General features: G+C 37.7%; 1 protein-coding gene across 1 annotated transcript in view; it reads right to left on the reverse strand.

Moving 5' to 3' along the window:
• The window catches only part of ZNF804A (zinc finger protein 804A), a 262521-nt gene extending 242665 nt beyond the window's left edge, over positions 1–19856 (reverse strand). The window contains exon 1 of the mRNA XM_032226153.1: positions 19499–19856. Within this exon, the coding sequence (XP_032082044.1) occupies positions 19499–19609 (111 nt within the window). The 5' untranslated portion in view covers positions 19610–19856. The remainder of the gene's footprint in view (positions 1–19498) is intronic.
• Positions 19857–20577: the final 721 nt, after the last annotated feature.

The following is a 20577-nucleotide window of genomic DNA, read 5'->3' on the forward strand; positions in this document are numbered from 1 at the left end:
ATAAATATTTCAATAGCTAAACAAAGAAGTGCCTTTAGAAACCAGAGAGCTTAGAAGTATTGGGTAGTGATAATAGCATAACCTAATTGCATTACCAATATTAAGTCATTATTATATTGCCTTAAATATTTTTTTGAATAAGAAATAATGCATAATTTAAATCAAATCACAAACACACATACATACATGAGTACAGAAAGACAGATGCGCCCATATATGGATGGGAATGATCAGAAGACATTTCTTTTTGGCCAAGAATGATAAATATGAAGAATATCTACAAAAATATACAAAGACAGTGTGCATATTTTATATAAGGTAAGAGTAAGGGTTCCCTCACACATAGTATGTGCTAGTTGTTCCCAACTCTAGGGGGCGGTGCTCATCTCTGTTTCAAAGCCGAGGTGGCGCAGTGGTTAGAGTGCTGTACTGCAGCCACTTCAGCTGACTGTTATCTGCAGTTCGGCTGTTCAAATCTCACTGGCTCAGGGTTGACTCAGACTTCCATCCTTCCGAGGTGGGTGAAATGAGGACCCAGACTGTGGGGGCGATATGCTGACTCTGTAAACTGCTTAGAGAGGGCTGAAAGCCCTATGAAGTGGTATATAAGTCTAACTGCTATTGCTATTGCTAAAGCTAAAAAGCCAGGGCTGTCTGAAGACGTCTCCGTGGTCATGTGGCCAGCATGACTCAATGCCAAAGATGCACAGAACGCTGTTACCTTCCCACCAAAAGTGGTTCCTGTTTTTCTACTTAAACTTTTACATGCTTTCAAACTGCTAGGTTGGCAGAAGCTGGGGCAAGTAATGGGAACTCACTCCATTCCACGGCACTAGGGATTCAAACCGGTGAACTGCCAACCTTTCTGATCAACAAGTGCAGTGTCTTAGCCACTGAGCCACCACATCCCTTTTATATTTTGTATATGTAGACATAAAAACACAACTAAATTGTACAGGAGCTTCTAAAGTGTTTTGAAACAAAAGAAATGAACGTATACTTGGAATATATTTATATCTTTTCTCAATCTTAGCTTTTGTTTACAGTGCAGTTTTTCTCTGTCATACTAATCAAAGTCAGGATTTCAATTACATTATAGTACTCTTTTAGATCCAATTCATCATCACTATCAGTTACTTGCAAAGCACTTAAATTGAATTGAATTTTTTTCCCTATTGAAGATATTTGCCTTCTTAATATACAGCTTATTTGAAGCATAAGGGATTCCCAACATGTATATCCTAAAATATCTTTCCTGTTTTTAATTGACTCCTGAAAGTTGGCTTCAAGAGCATTAATATTTTGTGCTATCGCACAGTTCATATTTGTAGCAATGTTTCCAGTACTTGTGCAACTATATTTGCATATCCGACACTATTTGAATGGTGGTCAAGGAATATAGACAAATTTGACAAGATGTTACAGAGAAGATAGGCTGACAACAGGCAGAGCAACAGATGGCAATTTTCAGAAGATATTTATAAATCTCAACATTGTAAAAACCAAATAAAAACACAGCTCGACCAAAGAACCAAGAAGGTAACGAGTTGATTTTGAGCCTTACAAGTATGAAGAGCCGAGAGCAATATCACTACATAATAAACAAAATAAAGATTTTAAAATAAGATTATGTTAAAAAATTGTATGTATGCACAAGAGAAATTATGTACTATGCATCTTTCCCTAATTGAGTCAGGATTGAGCAATACGGAATTCAGATTATTCTCAGTGTGAAGCTCCGAGTGTTTCTGGGACTCAAATAAATGAAAAGGTGTACTCTGATATGAAGATTTTATAAACAGATAAGAAATGCCAGGCATCTTTAAATTTATTGTAAATAAACTATAAGGAAAGTGAATAAGCAATCTCTTTTCATATTTAAATTAGGGCAGTGTGTTTAATGTATTAGACTGAGATCAGAGAGACCCAGGTTTAAGCCTACTTTCAAAAGTTCCAGGGAGAACTTTAGACTGTCCACTCTCTCTCAGCATATTTTTGCAGAGGGGTAGTGGGGTAAGGAGAGGAATATGGAATTGGGAGAAATATGTAAGCCATTTTGGGTTCCTGAGAAAATTGATTGTATGTTGTCAAGTTACTTTTGACTGGAGGCTAAAACATACAACAAATGGTTGCAGGAACTGGATATTGAAAAGAAGGACTAGGGGAGACATGATAGCAGTGTTCCAATATCTCAGGTGTTTCCACAAAGAAGAGGGAGTCAAACTATTCTCCAAGGCACCAGAAGGCAAGACAAGAACCAACGGATGGAAACTAATCAAAGACAAAAACAACCTAGAACTAAGGAGAAATTTCTTGACAGTGAGACAGTGGAACAGTGTGCTTTCGGAAGTTGCGAGTGCTCCATCACTGGAGGCTTTTAAGAAGATATTGGATGGCCATTTATGTGAAATAGTATAGGGTCTCCTGCTTGAGCAGCGGGTTGAACTAGAAGACTTCAAAGGTCCCTTCCAACTCTCTTATTCTGTTAGTGACCACATAGGTTGATTTTCTCCATGATGATCTATCCCTAACTTAATCTTCCAACAATGCACTCATCACCCCTGTAACTGTAACTGAGTCTGTCCATCTTGCTTCTGGTCATCCTTGTGTTCTCTTTCCTTTCACTTTTCCCAGCATCAGAGCCTTTTTCAGAGAGCTAGATCTTTATGTCGTATGTCTGCAGTGGGATAATTTGAGGTTGATCCCTAATGCCTCAAGTAAGAACTCTGCATTGAGTTGTTCGATGATCCATTTGTTTGTTTTCTTGGCTGTGATTTGGGGCTCTTAAATGGATTAATGCTTAAATACTGCAAGTTTTTTTTTTAAGCAAGGGGATTTTTTTAGAAGAAGTTTGCCAGTGCTTCCTTTATAAGGCTGAGAGAAAATAATTAGCCCAAGATCACCCAGATGGCTTTCTGCCCAAGGTGGAATTAGAAATCACAGGTTTCTAGCCTAGTGCCTTAACCACTACACAGAACTGGGTCTGCTCCTTCATTAAATGCAACTATTTATTTATAAATAAATAAAATAAATAAATAAAATTGTCAACTTTTGAAATACCAAAGATCTCTCCTTAACGTTAACATCCTTAAAAATCCAAATTATAAAGATCTGAACTGAGCCCATTTAATAAGTACATCAAGGACTTTTTATTTTTATTTTTACCTTGATTTGCTATAGGACAAAAGAACAAGTCATGTTGACTCAGCAGCAGAATATTTTATTTGCTAACAGGAAATAGAGATAACTTTGGACAGGGAAAAATATATGACAATGAGTAAAAGCAAAAAAGGAATTCAGACAATCTTCTTTAGCTGACTAGTTGGTGCTGCTGTATCAAAATGGATGGGTTCTTCTAGGTGTTCAAATTGTGTAACTGTTACTTCTTCAACTTGGCTTGGTTTGGGCTATTATTATAATTTTGCAACGAGGTTTCTGGGCTAAATGAATGCAATTAGAAATGTGCATTGATAGAAGTGTAATATGTGTGTAAGGTAGAAAAGTGGAAAATAAGTAGCTGTTAACTGGTAGAAATTGATTCCCCCATTCAGAACAATGGTTCTTCTGGGATAAATCAGTACAGATGAAACACATTTTCCAAAGACAGAGCACAGTACTGTGTCTCTTTAGCCATTCACATGGTGCATGTGCATAATTGCAAAGAGATAAGACTTAGTGATCAGCACAGGCATTACAATAGTTATGCATATGGAGCAGGGGAAAATGTCCTGTGTTACATTTGCAGAACACTAAGCAGTGTGTTGAAGTACTGAAACCTCAGAGAACTGCCTGATATCATGCTTGCCAAATAAAATCTGTAAACAGGGACTGTGTGTCACTTACCTATGCATAATAGAGGGGTTTCCTTATTATTGTCTTCCTGATGGTAAAAAGGAAAGTGGTGCATGTATACTTCATTGCAAAATGTAAATTTCAGCCAATTCCTGGATTAACTTCTTCCTTAGGGAATCCTTACAATAGAACCAGGGGTGGGTTCTGGCAGGCACTACTGCCAATTTGCTTGTGTGCGTGCTTGATGCATGCTGCCTGTGCATGCACAGTACAATTTAAATTCTTTTGCACATGCACAAAATTGAAAAACAAGATGGCAGCTCCATCGGCGCTGCCCGGGGAATCAGTTCCCCTGCGTCGCTGCCAGTTTCAGTGACCCAGATGGCCAATCCAAACCAGTAGGAACCCACCACTGAATAACACCTTTTGAGGACAGATATGCATGCTTTGAATGTAGTTTCTGTTGTAATAGTTCCCCTGAAGGAAAAAAAAACAGGTCTAGGTAGAGATTTTGCAAAGACTGGACTACTGCAATGAGCTCAACATGGGGCAGCCTTTGAAGAGTATTCGGAGACTTCAACTCGTCCAGAATGCAGCCGCGCGAGCGATTGTGGGTGCACCTTGGTACACCCACGTTACACCTATCCTCTGCGAGCTGCACTGGCTACCGATCGGTCTCCAGATATGCTTCAAAGTGCTAGTTGTAACTTATAAAGCCCTTCATGGTATTGGACCTGGGTACTTGAGAGACCGCCTGCTGCCAATTACCCCCCAAAGACCCGTTAGATCTCACAGGGTCGGCCTCCTCCGGGTTCCGTCCACCAGCCAATGCCATCTGGCTACTACCCGGGGGAGGGCCTTCTCTGTGGCAGCTCCGGCCCTTTGGAATGAACTCCCCGCGGAGATCCGGACCCTCACCTCTCTCCAGGCCTTCTGGAAAGCCATCAAAACCTGGCTGTACCGGCAGGCCTGGGGTTGATGAGTTCCCCTCCCCTCTCGACTGGTATGGCTGTGTGATTTTCGTGCATTTTAATTATGTGTATTGTATTTATGTTCCCTTTCCCCCCTGAGTTGTTCGCCGCCCTGAGTCCCTCCTGGAGAAGGGCAGCATACAAATAAACCAAATACAAATACAAATACAAAGATATTTGTGTACAATTATCTTCTTTTCTTTTATCTCTATGGTCTGGTGCACTTCCTTTTCTTTATATTGCTTATAGCAGTGGCCCTCAATCTTTTGGGCACCAGGGACCTGGAGAGACGTTTTCCCACAGACTGGAAGCAGTGTGGCTTCACGTGCCGCCTGAATCCCACAGATCGGGCTTCACTTGCTTTCTGGCATGCTGAGGACTGGTTCTGATCCACAGACCAAGGGGTTGGGGACCCTGGCTATAGCAAAAGCCCTGGGGTTCAATACATTTTCTGCCATATCTGACTTGTTCAATTTTTAAATAAATTCTTCTAATTATGAAAACTGGAAGCTAGACTGTTGCAAAACATCTTGTTGATTAAAAAAAAATCCCCTAGCCCCCAAACTTTAACTCAGAAAGTGAAAACGGGGTTTGTTTGGTTTGAAAATGTTTCCCACTGCTTCAGAAAAAAATATAAACATGAATAATTGGGGATGTTTTGCTTGTATGTGGGGGACTTGAAAGACAGCAAAAAACATTCTGAAAAATTGGCATTTTGTAATTGGTTACATTTCAATATAAGTCATTTTGTGAATGTGAGAGTGTTCACAATATAGTGTATTGTGAAACATTCCAAATGTATCCACTAGGCTTCCAAGTTTGAGGATATAGTAGAAGCCATTCAAAGGCACAACAGGCTGAATCTTAACAGAATACACACCCTGAGAGGTGTTAGGGGTGTCTCCTCTCCCTTTATATTTTTTCCAGGGAGTAAGTCAGTGGTAGTCAACCTGGTCCCTATTGCCCACTTGTGGGCGTTCCAGCTTTCATGGTGGGTGGTAGGGGTTTTGTCCTATACTGAAGCACTTTCCCTTTTTTAATTTAATTGACTTCCCTACTTTATAAATCACCATTACTGTGGAATCGATGGGCGATTAGAAAATTTTACTACTAGAGATACAAAAGTGGGCGGTAGGTATAAAAAGGTTAACTACCCCTGGAGTAAGTCATCTATGTATAAAGTTTGGTTGAAATTGCTAGAGGCATTCCAGAGTTATGTTGGAACATACACACACACACACACACACACACACACACACACACACACACACACACACAGCCCTATCTATCTATCTATCTATCTATCTATCTATCTATCTATCTATCTATCATCTATCTATCTATCTATCTATCTATCTATCTATCTATCTATCATCTCTCTCTCTACCTCTACATACATACATACATACATACATACATACATACATACATACATACATATATATATATATATATACACGTACACACACACACACATATATATATACACATATATACACATACACATACACACACATACATACATATATACATATGTATATATGTATATATGTGTGTGTATATGTATATGCAGCATGTGTCTCTACTCTTGTGCACTGGGAGAAACTAAAAACTGTACTTTTATTTAGTAATTTCTATAAAGATAGTTAATTAAAGTACATTTCTCCAATTCTGTCAACACGTTAAGGCCACTAAGATCTGTTTTATTCTTTTGTACTTTTATTTGCTACTGATGAAGACATTATCCTCAACGTGGCCATCTTTTTATGTAATAGCTTGTAAAATTAGAGAGAAGATAACAGCTACATAAAATGCCATAATTTGGTGCCATGCTAGTGAACTATATTTAAAGTGATTTTAATAAGAGTGCATTAATTACTAGTAGGAATTTTAATTTTGTTTGTAAACAATTTGCATGGCTGGCCTCTGGTTGTAATAAAGATGAGTTTGATTTTTTTTTTGTCAGGTGTATCACAGAAAAGGACTACCTTTTGGTCCACAACTCTTTTGGCACTAATTGTAATATTTGAACCAGACGGGTGGGATCATATTTAGCAAAGCAATCTCTGATACATCCTAGCATGATGCCATACAGTGTTCTAAATAGACAACAAACCCATTTTTCAGGCTTGGAAGCCATCTTTTACAATGGGCCTCAAGCCTGCCACATATTCCATATAACTGTGGGAAATTGGGAGGGGGGGATTGTGTAAAGCATGGGAGCTTTTTAGTCAAAATAACATTACTTCTCAGAAGGTCATTTTGCCTTGGCACCTGGAGGGGCTTCACTGGGAGGAATCTTTCTTTTGGACAGTGACTGATTGGACCATGTGATGGGCATGTGGGTGCTGGAGCAGGGTCTTAAACTTTCAACTGGTTGGGGAAAACCTGGAAGCTTTCAGATTCAGGTTTTCCCAGACGTGCCAAGATGACTCTTCTAATAAATTGGAACTTTTTTTTTTTTGAGAACTTTGAGGAATCTCTAGCCTCTTATTTTATTGAGGATGCTATTTGGAACTCTGACATTAACCTGAATCTGGCCAAAGCCCTTGGAATTTGAATTGATAACTAATGCTACAACCTCAGGATGAACATAATTTTGTAATAGCAACCCCAGTTAGCAGCCTGACCACCATATTTGTAGCAGCTGCAGTTTCTGAATCAGTCCTGTATAGAGTGGGGCACTAATTCAATTATATTATCATGAGGGCATGAATCAGTAAAAATGCTTCCTAGTTTAAATAGAGCCATAACGGATATACCTGTTCGACCAAAATTTGCCTTGGCCATTCCTCCCAAAAGCTAGAGCTGCAAATGTAGGATACCAACTCTTTTAGAGAGAGAAGTCTTCCCTTCTAGGTCTCAGTGAAGATCATCTACCGGAGTGGCCAATGAAGTTTCTGCTCCAGGACTGGGCCAAAATCCCAACCACATTAAATACATGTCTGCAAGGGTAACCCACAAAATCATCTAGAAGGCCTAATGTCTCCTTATCCCACCTATCCTTATTCACTGAATTTGGCCCACTTTGAACAGTGGGACTTGCAGGAAATCCATAAAGACATTACATGTTTAGAAGAACAGGCAATTCTCTAAGCATATAGCAGAGAGCCGAGGTGGCGCAGTGGTTAAATGCAGCACTGCAGGCTACTTCAGCTGACTGCAGTTCTGCAGTTCAGCTGTTCAAATCTCACCGGCTCAGGGTTGACTCAGCTTTCCTTCCTTCCGAGGTGGGTAAAATGAGGACCCGGATTGTTGTTGGGGGCAATATGCTGACTCTGTAAACCGCTTAGAGACGGCTGAAAGCCCTATCAAGCAGTATATAAGTCTAACTGCTATTGCTATTGCTCATTCATAATCCTTTTGATCACAATTGTTCCAACAATCTTCTCAATTTCATTCTTCACATTACTTCTAGGAAAACAAAACATTGCCTGGTATCAGTGATCAGAATAAGGTCTCACAATCAAGTGTTTGGGTAGTCTGTTCCAAAGATGAACCAGATGTTCCAAAGATGAACCAACCACATGAAAATGCCTACCAAATTGTTAAGAAATCCCTAAGCATGCCTTGGAAACCCACAAAAATTATGCACACCTGCAAAAGGGTGTGTGTGTAGTTTTGTTACTGTATGATATTTTAATGCCAAACAACATTACTTAACATTTGCAAAAATAAAAGGTGTGCATCTTAATAAATTTATTATTGCTATAAGCAGCTTAGTAAAAGTTTAGTTAAATGAAGCCACATTGAGACACTTTTATTAATTACAAATCCTACTAGAGGATCAGAGTTACATGTAATGTGACATTAAATTGCTTTAAAGAGAGGCACTCTCTTCAGTACAGTACAGAAGGACACTGTACTGAAAACGTCACAGATCCATCTGCTTATAATTCTGACCTTGACTTACTCAGATTTATGCAAACACATGGTAATCTCCTTCTCTCCCTCTTGCTGTGTAGTCACATTTTTTAATTCTGAGATTCAAACATGATGAGAAATTCTTCTTGACATGATTTAAATTTATAATTCACAAGGCAATGGAATCAATTTAACAAGAAATTAGTGTGCAAAACTTTAGAATTATGGGCCTACAATTTCTAGCAGTATCCAAGGGGCAAAAGAATATTACTCTCCTTTGAGCAGTCTCAATGAACTGAAATGTATTTCTAAGCTTTCATTGCCAGCAACTTTCTAAAAGTTGGCTTTGCTTGCAGAAATACCTTCCTCCCTCTGAAACCCACTGAACTCCAAGTTAGTCAGATCAGAGGGTAAAGCAAATGTCTTCTTTATCTAAGCATTGACATTAAAATATCATGTCAAAAAGTCATTTCCAGCATCAAGTGTAAATGAGCAGACTTCAACTAATAGGTAAAACTTGAATGCTTCAATCTATTTTAGTTCAGAATTCCCCTCTTCAAATACATGGGTCTGTTATTGAGTTTGTTTTACTATTTCATTACTTAAACCCAAACACAGCATTCTCTAGCTAGCCTCTTTTCCCTCCCATACTGTACTTCAAGAACTTTTGGTGAGATGGAGCTATCCCAGAATGTCAAACTGCTATTATAAACTAGACTATAGAACTTCTGAAAGATTGAGGGCTAAAGAAGAAGGGGATGACAGAGAATGAGGTGGCTGGATGGAGCCACCAAAGCAGTAGGCATGAACTTAAATGGACTCCAGAGGATGGTAGAGGACAGGAAGGCCTGGGGGAATGTTGTCCATGGGGTTGTGATGGGTTGGACATGACTTCACAACTAACAACAATAACAGAACTTCTGGAATAAAATGTTAAAGGTTATGAATGTTACAAAGGAAACTCCCTAGATATTTTATCTGAAAAAACTTTAACAATAGCTTAGAGAACACATGTATCTCCTGCAGGAGAGCATCCTATATAGTAGGACATCTGTTCATGTGATGGAAGTGCCGAGTAGAGAAAGTCTGAAGAAAACAAAGGTGATTTGGAAAGAACATATCATTAGTTTTATACATTAGTTTTATACATGAAGTAGCAGGTTGAATGGCATGCAACAGTGACTCTCAAGGCTTCAACTTCTCATCCAACTATGTTATGCAAGTCTCTAGAACCAATAAGTCTGTTAGCAGGAAATAACTGATAGCTTACAGACCTATCATAGGTCCTAATCCCCTTTCATAAGTGACATGGCACCATCACAAGAGGACAATACTTATAATCAAAAGCATGCAATATTCTGTTTTTTTTTAAAATTAAAATCATCTCCTAATTTCTCTTGTCCTTTTACTGAAAATAGCTCTCTAAAATTTCTTTTGCAGTACAAAAATAAGATAGAAATAAAGAATGAAAACATGTCAAAGGAGAAACTACTTGTTGCACTTCATTAACGCCACTGGAAAATGTTCCATCTAAATTAGATTGTTTTCTTTGTTAATCTTTTTGCACATACTATTCACCTTTGACCCTGACTCATAGAGTTTATACAATCACACCTATTGTTTATTTTGATATAGAAGAAGTTACTTCCAATTATACCCAAGACAATAAAAGTGTTAGATTTCACTTCATTAAAATTTCAGACATGGTCTAGGTTTAAAGAGAAAGAGAAAAGAAAAAAATCTACATTAATTATTAATATTTATTTTTAATCAAGGAAGTGAAAAACTAACCGTGACTAAAAGTGGCATAATAATACAAGAAATAATTTTGTTTTTGAATAGTGGAGCTTTATTGCTAAGGAATGATCCAGCTGGAAAGATGCTTGTCTCCTTAACCACTGTATCATTATTGAAAAAAGTCAAAAGTGAATTATTATTATTATTATTATTATTATTATTATTATTATTATTATTAGAAATTCTGGTTTAAATTTCACATCAGTGATAAATTCATAAACTAGATCTATTTTAGGCAAATATTATTCCTGCTTTAGCTCCCAGCCCACAGCGTGAGGGGGATAGTGCTGCTAGAATGAATCCCTTGCAATTGTGAATAAAGATAATCTTCAATTTATGACCACAATCCAGCCCAAAATTTCAGTTGCTAAGTGAAACAGTTGTTTAATCAGTTTTATCTTATTTTACAACCTTTCTTGCCACAGTTGTTAAGTGGCTTGTCAGAAGGTCTCAAAAGGTGATCACATGACCGCATGATCCGGCAAACATTATAAATATGAGTCAGTTGTCTGAATTTTATCTTGTGACCATGGAGATATTGCAGTGGTCATATGTGTGAAAAACGGATATAAATCACTTTTTTCAGTGCTGTTCCAACTTTGAACTGTCACTAAATCAATTATTGCAAGTCAAGGATTACCTGTATTGTAATAATCCATTGTGTGTGGGGGATTTGAAATAATGGCTCAAATCTATAAGAAGTTGTTCAATTCTCTCTTTAGAACAGGTTCAGACCAGGATGGTCCATCTTCCATCAGAGATTTCCATACTGAACTGGGGATACTGATATGGACAGCAGTTCCTATATACAAAACTATCTACTGAACTAGCTGAATTGGATCAGTTTTCTATATATAGTATGTATTAGAGAGCCCATTAATTATTTTTTCTTTGAAATCAGCAAATCGATGGACTTTCCTGTTCCTCCTTCAGATCATATTCCTCCCCTCCATCTGCTGTTAGTTGCTGCTGGGTTTTTTTAATTGCTGTCCTAAACTAAAAATGATGTTAAAGTAGTTCTATTAATTTTACAAAAGTTATTAATTTCATGAATCTTAGAGCAATAAAAATATTGAGAAAGTATCACTAAGTAGACTTCATTAGAACAAAGCCAGAATTATTCTGAATAAGTTTGATGACCAAGCTAAATTTCTTTCTACTTTACAAAGCATCTCTTTGCCAATTTCATGTCATTGTACTTAATTTACACCTTCAAGGTGAATGCAGAAATCCGAGTCTTTCTCCTTTGGCACAGGAACTTACATATTCAACCAAGCATTTCCTTCCATTTGCTCATATTTATATTTCAATTGACTATATTTTAAAAATATTATCTGTTATAAAAAAAATCATACATGAAACCAATCCATCTTATGTGATTGTGTTATTTATGCTTGTTTCAATTTGCTGTTTTTGTATATGATTCAGGTTCAGCCAGAATGGAGAAACAAAATAAACTGTACCTTTTACGCAATATTAGATTTATATTTGGATTATGGACATAGCAATAGCAATAGCAATAGCAGTTAGACTTATATACCGCTTCATAAGGCTTTCAGCCCTCTCTAAGCAGTTTACAGAGTCAGCATATTGCCCCCACAGTCTGGGTCCTCATTTTACCCACCTCAGAAGGATGGAAGGCTGAGTCAACCCTGAGCCGATAAGATTTGAACCGCCGAACTGCAGATAACAGTCAGCTGAAGTGGCTGCAGTACAGCACTCTAACCACTGCGCCACCTCGACATATTTAAACATGAATCCATGTAAACATCATTTCTATTTTATGAAGCTCTAAGTATTATAAAATCTGTTTTTAAAATAAAATTATTTATAAATCTATATTCAGTGTCATCCTCAGAAAGTTTAATTAGAATTAACACCCTTAGTATGCAAAGGATTTCAGATGTCAGGATTTTCTGGAAAAAGGTATATTGACTCCCTTACCCTATTCTAATAATTATAAACATTCCTGTTTAAATACATTTTCCTCAGCCTGGTATATGGTATGAAGAAATGGGAATCCCACAAAATATGTATTAACAGTTAAGAAATAATCAGTCAGCATAAAGTGTGTTATGTTCTTTCCCCTTATTACACTGCATACTGTGCTACCAACAACATATGCTGACACTCCATAAGGTTTTCACTTCCACCTCCAACAGATACCAAAAAGCAATATGTTTCTTCAATCCAGCCTCACTGGTTGCCGGAGATACTCTTATAGCAGCAGCAAAATTGATTTATGCATATGCCTTGCATTCTGTAAATTGACGAAAATATGTTGCATTTATGTAACTGGACTGCTCTTAAAGTCAGTCGCTAATGTGAGGGTCTAATACAATTCAGATATTCAGACCAATGTTGAGAAGAATTATATGTGGACCTTTGGGGATTTACTTTAAACGTATGCAGTCTACAGTAAGCATCAACAGAAATATTTTTTAACATACCCTAGAATAAACATGTTTTTTAAAATGATTTCAAGGAAAACTTTCCTTGTGATTTCTAGAAATCATTTTTAATCCTTGGAGGATTTAAAGCAGAGATGGAGAACATGGGCCTTACACATGTCACTGACATGTGTTGATTAAAGCTGTTGGACACTGGAGTTCAGTACTATCTGACTCAACTCCAACTCCAACAATCTTCAGACCAAAGGGTACAACTAAGTAAAACAATATTGGACAAAAGCATAAAGATTTGATTATCTGGTGAGTTCAGCTCTAGTGAAGGAAACAACACCATGTTTCATAAGCAACTCACCCACTTAAACCATTAAAGACAACAAACTGGAAATATAGTTGGCTAATAGTCAACTTCTTATTCTCGAGGGTCGTTATATTCTCTATATAATAGTCCAAAAGCTGCTGTTGTAATTGTCACGTCCTGATCTTTTGAAATCAGTGCTTCTCAATGACAGCCAGATTTTACAAGCAAGTTAATATCTATGAATGACTGGACTTGAAGAGACACGTTTGTTGTCAAGAGATAGGTTGCATGTGTACAACAATATGTATAAACAATAAGCACAGAGGTGCACTGTTTTTCTTACACATGCAAGAATGACTTTAATATACATATTAAATACAACATGACTGCATAAAACCTGGAATAACTATTGCAAAACTGGACTTTAAGAACTTTCAAGACATTCTTGAAAGGTTGTGCAGTGGTTAGAGTGCAGTACTGTGAGCTACTTCTGCTGCCTGCCAGCTGCCTATAATTTGGCAGTTCAAATCTCACCAGGATCAAGGTTGACTCAGCCCTCCATCCTTCCAAGGTGGGTAAAATGAGGACCCAAATTATTGGGGGCAATATGCTGACTCTGTAAACTGCTCAGAGTAGGCTGTAAAGCACTGTGAAGTGGTATATAAGTCTAAGTGCTATTGCTATTCTTGTACCTACCCTCAAATCTTTTAAGAAATACTTTAGGTGAGTATTGGCAAATTATGGAAGGTACAAGAAATTTTAAATACTACCATCATTCTAGTTCATTGAATCTAAAAAAAAAAAGTCTTAAAGCTGCAAAACAATCCTAACTTAAATTTCCAGGGAATTAATTAATTGCTCTCAGAATGTTTTCCTTATAAAAGGACATTCTTCTGTAAAAAAAAAAGAAGAAGAAAAAGCCCTGGTCCTGAATACAAAAATGTCTAACTTCAAAACTTAGTAATTTCAAGTAGCAGGAAAAACAAGAAATGGGAAAATCTGAGATTGTTAGCTCAGATTTGATGTTTCTACTCTATTAATAGACAGCTACAAAATATGTAGAATATGGCCAGGAAGAGTTTTAAAACTTTAAAAGTTCAGTTACTCTGACTCTGCTCTCTTCACAAATTATATTTCATGCCATACATTTTTTTCTATTTTATAAATCACCCTTATGTTTTGGAAGATTATATAAAATAGGATCCCTTGACACATTTCTAGCTATTATTTTATTCTTAAGGAATATGGTTGGTTGCGCAATCAGCCAAATGTTTAGGCTGGATTTGGCATTTTTATCCACCTTTTGAATCTTTCCCAAAAATCTCAGATAGGCAGATGTTGATGCTTGATGGTGTTATAGGTATTGCCGCAGAATGTAAGCTCTTCCAAATAAAGCTGTCCTTTGTAATAATTTTCACTATTTCCCCCCATTTGATGATGAGCGTGGCACATTTGTCCAGTCAAAACTCCATTGCAATATCTTGGCTGTATATGTAGACAGTGTCAATAATGACACAGTAAATAGCAATGTTACTTCTGCTGAAAGAGCAGAACTGATTCATTTCTACAGAGGGATTACAGAGTGTCATCTGCACCTCTATAACTGTCTGGTATGGCTCTGCAGCCAAACAAGACAGACACAGACTCCAATGGATAATTAGAACTGCAGAAAACACAATTGCTACCAACCTGCCTTCCATTGAGGACTTGTATACTGCACAAATCAAAAGGACATTGTGAAAATATCTACAGACCCCTCACATCCTGGACAAAAATTGTTTCAACTTCTACCCTCAAAACAACACTATAGGGCACTGCACACCAGAACAACTATATACAAGGACATCTTTTTCCCAAATGCCATCACTCTGCTAAACAACTAATTCCCACGACACTGTCAAATTATTTAGTAAGACTATATTACTATTATTCTTCTCATCCTTCCTAGTATCTATCTCTTCCCACTTATGACTATAACCATGTTACTTGTATCTTTACAATTTATGTTGTTTTATTTGTTTCCTAGTACAATTTGTTTTCTTATTAGTAACCTATGACTATCACTAAGTGTTGTATCTCATGATTCTTGATGAATGCATTTTATTCTTCTTTATGTACATTGAGAGCATATGCACCAAAGACAAATTCCTTGAGTGTCCAACCACACTTGGTCAATAAAAAATTCTATTCTATTCATTCCTTCTTCTTTCCTGCTAAGTTACATAAATACAGAACTCTAGTCTTATAACAGAAAACTATCTGCATCCAAAGTTTGCATACAATATCCTTTAATATCATACTCCTTTAGACTACAAACCTATCCCTACTTATCAAGAAGTCTCATTGAAATCAATATTTACTTCTGAGTAAACATATATTATACGGAGTTGTTAGAAATTTGACTTCTTTCATCTTATTCTTTTTTCTAAGTATTTTCTTTCAGCTCAATTGCTTTTTTTAGTGCAGATTTTTTTTTAGCCTCAAATGTCTTTCATATTAATCTTATAGGTATTATCTCTTACACAACCAGCTTCTTTGTTCCCTGCCTTGCAACCACTTCATACAAACATGTCTATTTCTTATGAGAGTTGAAATTCTTGTGTTATTCACGTTATGGTTTTCAAAAATAGTTATGTCTATGTTTGCACATTTTGCTTTACCCTTTGGATCTAATGCTCTGCTACTATATTTTCAGGACTTACCCATCGGTTCCAGGATCATCTGCCTTTCTATCTATCTATAGGATTGGGAGGAAAGATACTATAGGATACTTGAACATTACTTTTTTTTTAAAAAAATCTAGAATCATTTGGCCATTCAAACACATTCCTTTACATCTCTTACTCTGAAGAACTGCAACATACATAACAACATTGCTTAAAAGAAGAAAAAGTGAGCTGAAAAGCAGGGGATAAGCTGCTCAGCAGTGGCCCCTTTTGGTCAAGGAAATAAATTACACAAATACAAGACAGGGGAAAGGAAAGGGGGGGGGAGAGAAAAAACTTTCACTTAAAATTACTGAAAGTCCTTTCCTTACCTTTCAAACTATTCTTTAAAACATTAACCTAACACTAGTGCTTCCAATATTGATGTTTTCTAGCAATGTATTGATTTGTGATGCTGACCAGAAAAATATTGTGATGCTGACAGTTTAGAATTGATTATATTGTACAGATGTCATGAAGTATTTCTGCTTGAGTAAGTCACTTGCACAATGTATGCACAGTGGAATGTAATTCCTTAATCCCTTCAGGTAAAATCTAAGTTCCAAATTCATTAGTAATGGAAGTTACGTCATAGACTCTGAAAAAAATGGCTAATTGTATAAATAATCCATGTCTCACAAAAGTGTTTCCTAAAACTGTCTTTGAGTTTTTAATGCTGGTTATCAGTGTATTTTAAGGGTACAATTTCAAATCATAGTCTTCATTTTCGACTGCAACTGGAGCCAAAGAAACATCATGGATGTGGTTACTGGGAGTCGAGATTGATTCAAAGATTGATTCAATTTTACCTTTAAACAATGCTTTATTTTTTTTAAAATAATAGTGCTCTATATTGATCAGAGCACATATTAAAATCTGTAATTATTTGTAATAAAAGTTTTTGTAAACAAACCCCTTAGTAGAAGGACTGTCTCAAGAGATTCTTTTTTCTTCCTCACATGAAATGAAAAGTATCTTCTAAAATGAAGTCTCATGGACTATGAATCATCTAAAACAACAAAGAAAGCTTTTATCTTATTTTAATTTGCAAATTTAGGCATATATTTTTTAAAAAATAAATAAATTATATCTCATGTTTTTATTTATTGGGCAGGTTTTCTACTTTTTATTTTGGTTTAATTTTTTTAAGCCAAACTTGTTCCACTATATAAAATAGAAGAAAGAATGTGTTCTCAAAGTTACATAGTTTATATATTTCTTCTCACTGAAAATCCTTCATACTTTATAAGGTTTTCTGCATTCCATAACTTTAACCACTTTCAAGCTTTGTGAAATAAAATTACAGTTGTTCTCTGTTACTTTTTGAGAATATTAGATTATATTAATTCACTACTGTTACCTTTCAAAAAGTTTGCTACATCATATTCAATAAACCTTTAAGGCTTTTAAATCCAACGCAAAGTCAAATGTTAACCTAGATACATTCAGAAAAATAATATTCTTGGATTCAATTACTGATTTCATTTCTAAAGATATGCTAAATATATTTAAAACATAAAATTGCTCCCAGTTATGCCCAAAGCAAGCCCAAAGCAAATGAATATTGAAGTTTCATTAGCTTTGCAGAAGAAAATAGATGTGTTTAGAATGTGATCTATGTGACATTGTACAGATTTCAAAAGAATTCAAATATAACTTTTAGAATAGCATCCACCCACGTCAGCTTAATGACATAAACCTCCACTATTGAATGAAGTATAATTTGCATATAAATTAATGATAATAATAGTCACAATAGTTCACCCTCTATTTATCAATAGATACCTGGAGTTTGAGTTCATCTTAACCTTGGAACATTTACTAGGAAATACTTACCAGTGATTTTATAGGGGCCTCCTATTTAACCATTATGTGTATGATAATAGCCATCATAAAGAGATGGAGTTGCATTAATTGTGCAAATCATATACTTTCATAATGAATGAATGAGATACTAAAGATGATCAAGTTTGGCATAGTCTAAATGAAATTAGGTAGAGTATTACAAAATGCAGCAGAATATAAATACTGGATCATTCCTGCCATTGCTTCTCTTAAGAGTTAATGCTCATTTTGGCATATTTTGTACCATTTAGTTTTAATTAATTAATACATATGTGCATGCATACACATACACACAGTCCTCCTGACAGATTTCATTTCTGCCCTTTTGATAACACGAGTGAAAGATAATTTCAAGTAGATAACATCTCTGGAAAGAATTTGAAATATCTAGGGTGCCAAAAACCATACACGTCATTCAGACACACACAAAACTTTTAAATATTTTTCACAAATATTTAGAATTTACCACAAGCTTTCTTAATCATTGTATTTATATAGTAAATGCTAGTAAATCTTATAGAAATCTTCCTGTAAGTGAGATATGCATTGCATTTCCCTATAGTTTGTTCTTATAGAAACTTTCAGAATGAAAAAGTGATGAGAAAGCAAAATTGTTCTACCTTACTTTCAAATCTGTACCAGCATTATGGAAGTTCTAATATATATAGAAGTTCCATAATGCTTCCTCTGGCCAGCAATGGGCCAGCAATGGGTCTCTGGGTTTTTATGCAGATGATGGAACTGGGTTCCTTTCAAAGGCAAAACTTGTGTTTAATTACTGAGTTTTATCTGTCCCCTCTGAAGTCCACAACTTAATCCCTATATCTGTTCTATTGAAGTTTCTCTCTAAGTGCTTTACTGGGGCGGGGGGGGAACGACAAAAAGATTTGAGAATTTATTTCCCTAATTACAATTGTTCTGGACACTTCAAAGAACTTGGTTGGCAACATGAATACATCCCCACCCACCCCGCACACACATACACCCCATTTAAATTGGGTTCTCTTCCCTCCATTCTGATTTCAGGCCATCTCAAGAGAGTGAGACCAATAGTCTTATTACATTACATGCACTCAGAAGTCCCACCATAGTTTATAGAGAATGACTCCCTGATAAGAGGATGTGGAAGCAGTGTCCTAAAAGCACTTTAACAAACATCGAAATAATTCCCTTGTGAGAAAATACAGAAGCAGTTTTAAATCTTCCAATTCTGACCAACCATGGGAGAGGGAGAATGTTTTGAACTTCCACCCATCATAATTCTTGAATTGTGGCCCAAAACTCATTGTGTTATTTTCCTTTATTCTCCGAATACCTTGACCCCTTAAATTCAAACTGGACGGTGTTGATGTTCACCAAAGTAAACCCAGAATGCCAAGTCTTCACCAGAGAGCTTCACTACAGCTTGTTCAGCACGCTACCTTTCAGGAGTAAGGAGGGTAGGAATGGACTAAGTGTTTCTTTCAACGCCATTTAAGAGTTCACTGGATTATCCTACACTTACCCCCAAATCAAAGTGCCATCTAGAAAGAATGTATAGAAACAGAAATAATCCGAGAGGAAAACCCGTGTACAAACTAACAATTTTCTTCTTCTTTTGGGGGGTTTCTGCTTTGGGGAGGAAAAAAAGAAAAGAAATCTCCAAGAAACCGACACAGACTCTCTCTAGGAAAGCGCACCGCTCGGAACTGTCCAGCTTTCTGGAGTGCTGAATCTTGAGTACTCCAGACGAAGATGTAAAGGACGAAAGGGGGCGGCGGGGAATTTGGGGGAAGAGGGGGAGACAGAGGGAAGGGGAGGAAACAAACACCTTACCAGAGTTTTGTTGCCGTTTTTGCTGAGGGGACCTCGGAAAACTCCCTTGATGTTGCGAAAGTGCCCATTGCTGAGATGCGCGGAGCTGATGACAATGTAATAACACTCCATGGAGCAGCGGCCTCGCGGGCTGCCGCCGTTTCCATACACCCCGAAGGCGCCAGACCAGGCACAGGCTGCAAGGCGCCCGGGGTGAGATAGATGATTGGACTTGGCCGGCTTGGCTGAGACCAGGAAGCGGCGAAGGAGCTGGTTGATCCGGGGAATAACCAAGCTATACACGGAGGCATGTACTGCTCTCCCTCCGGCTGTTGTCTCCCAAGTAAAAGCGGCGGTAATAGCAGAGGCAGCAGTTTAACTCTCCCTTCCTTTCTCTCTCTTTCTCTCTCAAGGCGGGGAGCCGGATCAAGAGGCCGGGCAAGCTTAGCTACAGCAGGAGCCGGCGAGCATTCATCACAGTCTCTTTCCAGTCAGCGCAGAGCAGGCAGCAGCCAAAGGAAGAAGAGGGGAGGCGGCGGCGGCAGCGGCATTAGCAGCATCTTTCCCTGGCTTCGCTGAAGGAGTCTGAGCTGCTGCCTCTCGCAGGCATGGCGCTATTATAGCGCACAGCCTTGCCGCTCCATTGCACTGAGCCAATGGCAGGGAGCCACTAGGCTGAGCTGGGAGCTGTCAGGAAAGTGCATCTGTCACACGCTGCCGTCTCCTCCCCCCTTTTCAGGAAAACACACACACACACACAGTTCTCAAGCGCTCCTCGGGAAAGAGCAATCAGGGCGGGAAACCGAGAGGGGACCCCCCCCAATCCCTATCCTAGCAGGGGCTGCCGCCGTTGGCCAGGTATAAAAGGGAAGGTGGCGTTCGGCTCCCCTCCCCCCAGAACAGAAGGGAAAGGCAACCGTTTGTCTTTGGCTGGCTGGCGGAGGGAAGCCTTTCCCTCCGCGGCGGCGAATTCCCCCTTTTTTTCCCCAGCGAAGTGACATTCGCAAGCTGCTCCCTTCCCTTTGGAAGGGGAAGCGGGCAGCTCTGCTGCCAGCTCCTCGCTCGGGGGAAAAGCCGCACCGGGTCCCTTTTTGAGAGAT

Source organism: Thamnophis elegans, chromosome 1, assembly GCF_009769535.1.
Source record: "Thamnophis elegans isolate rThaEle1 chromosome 1, rThaEle1.pri, whole genome shotgun sequence".
In the NCBI taxonomy this organism is placed as follows: Eukaryota; Metazoa; Chordata; class Lepidosauria; order Squamata; family Colubridae; genus Thamnophis; species Thamnophis elegans.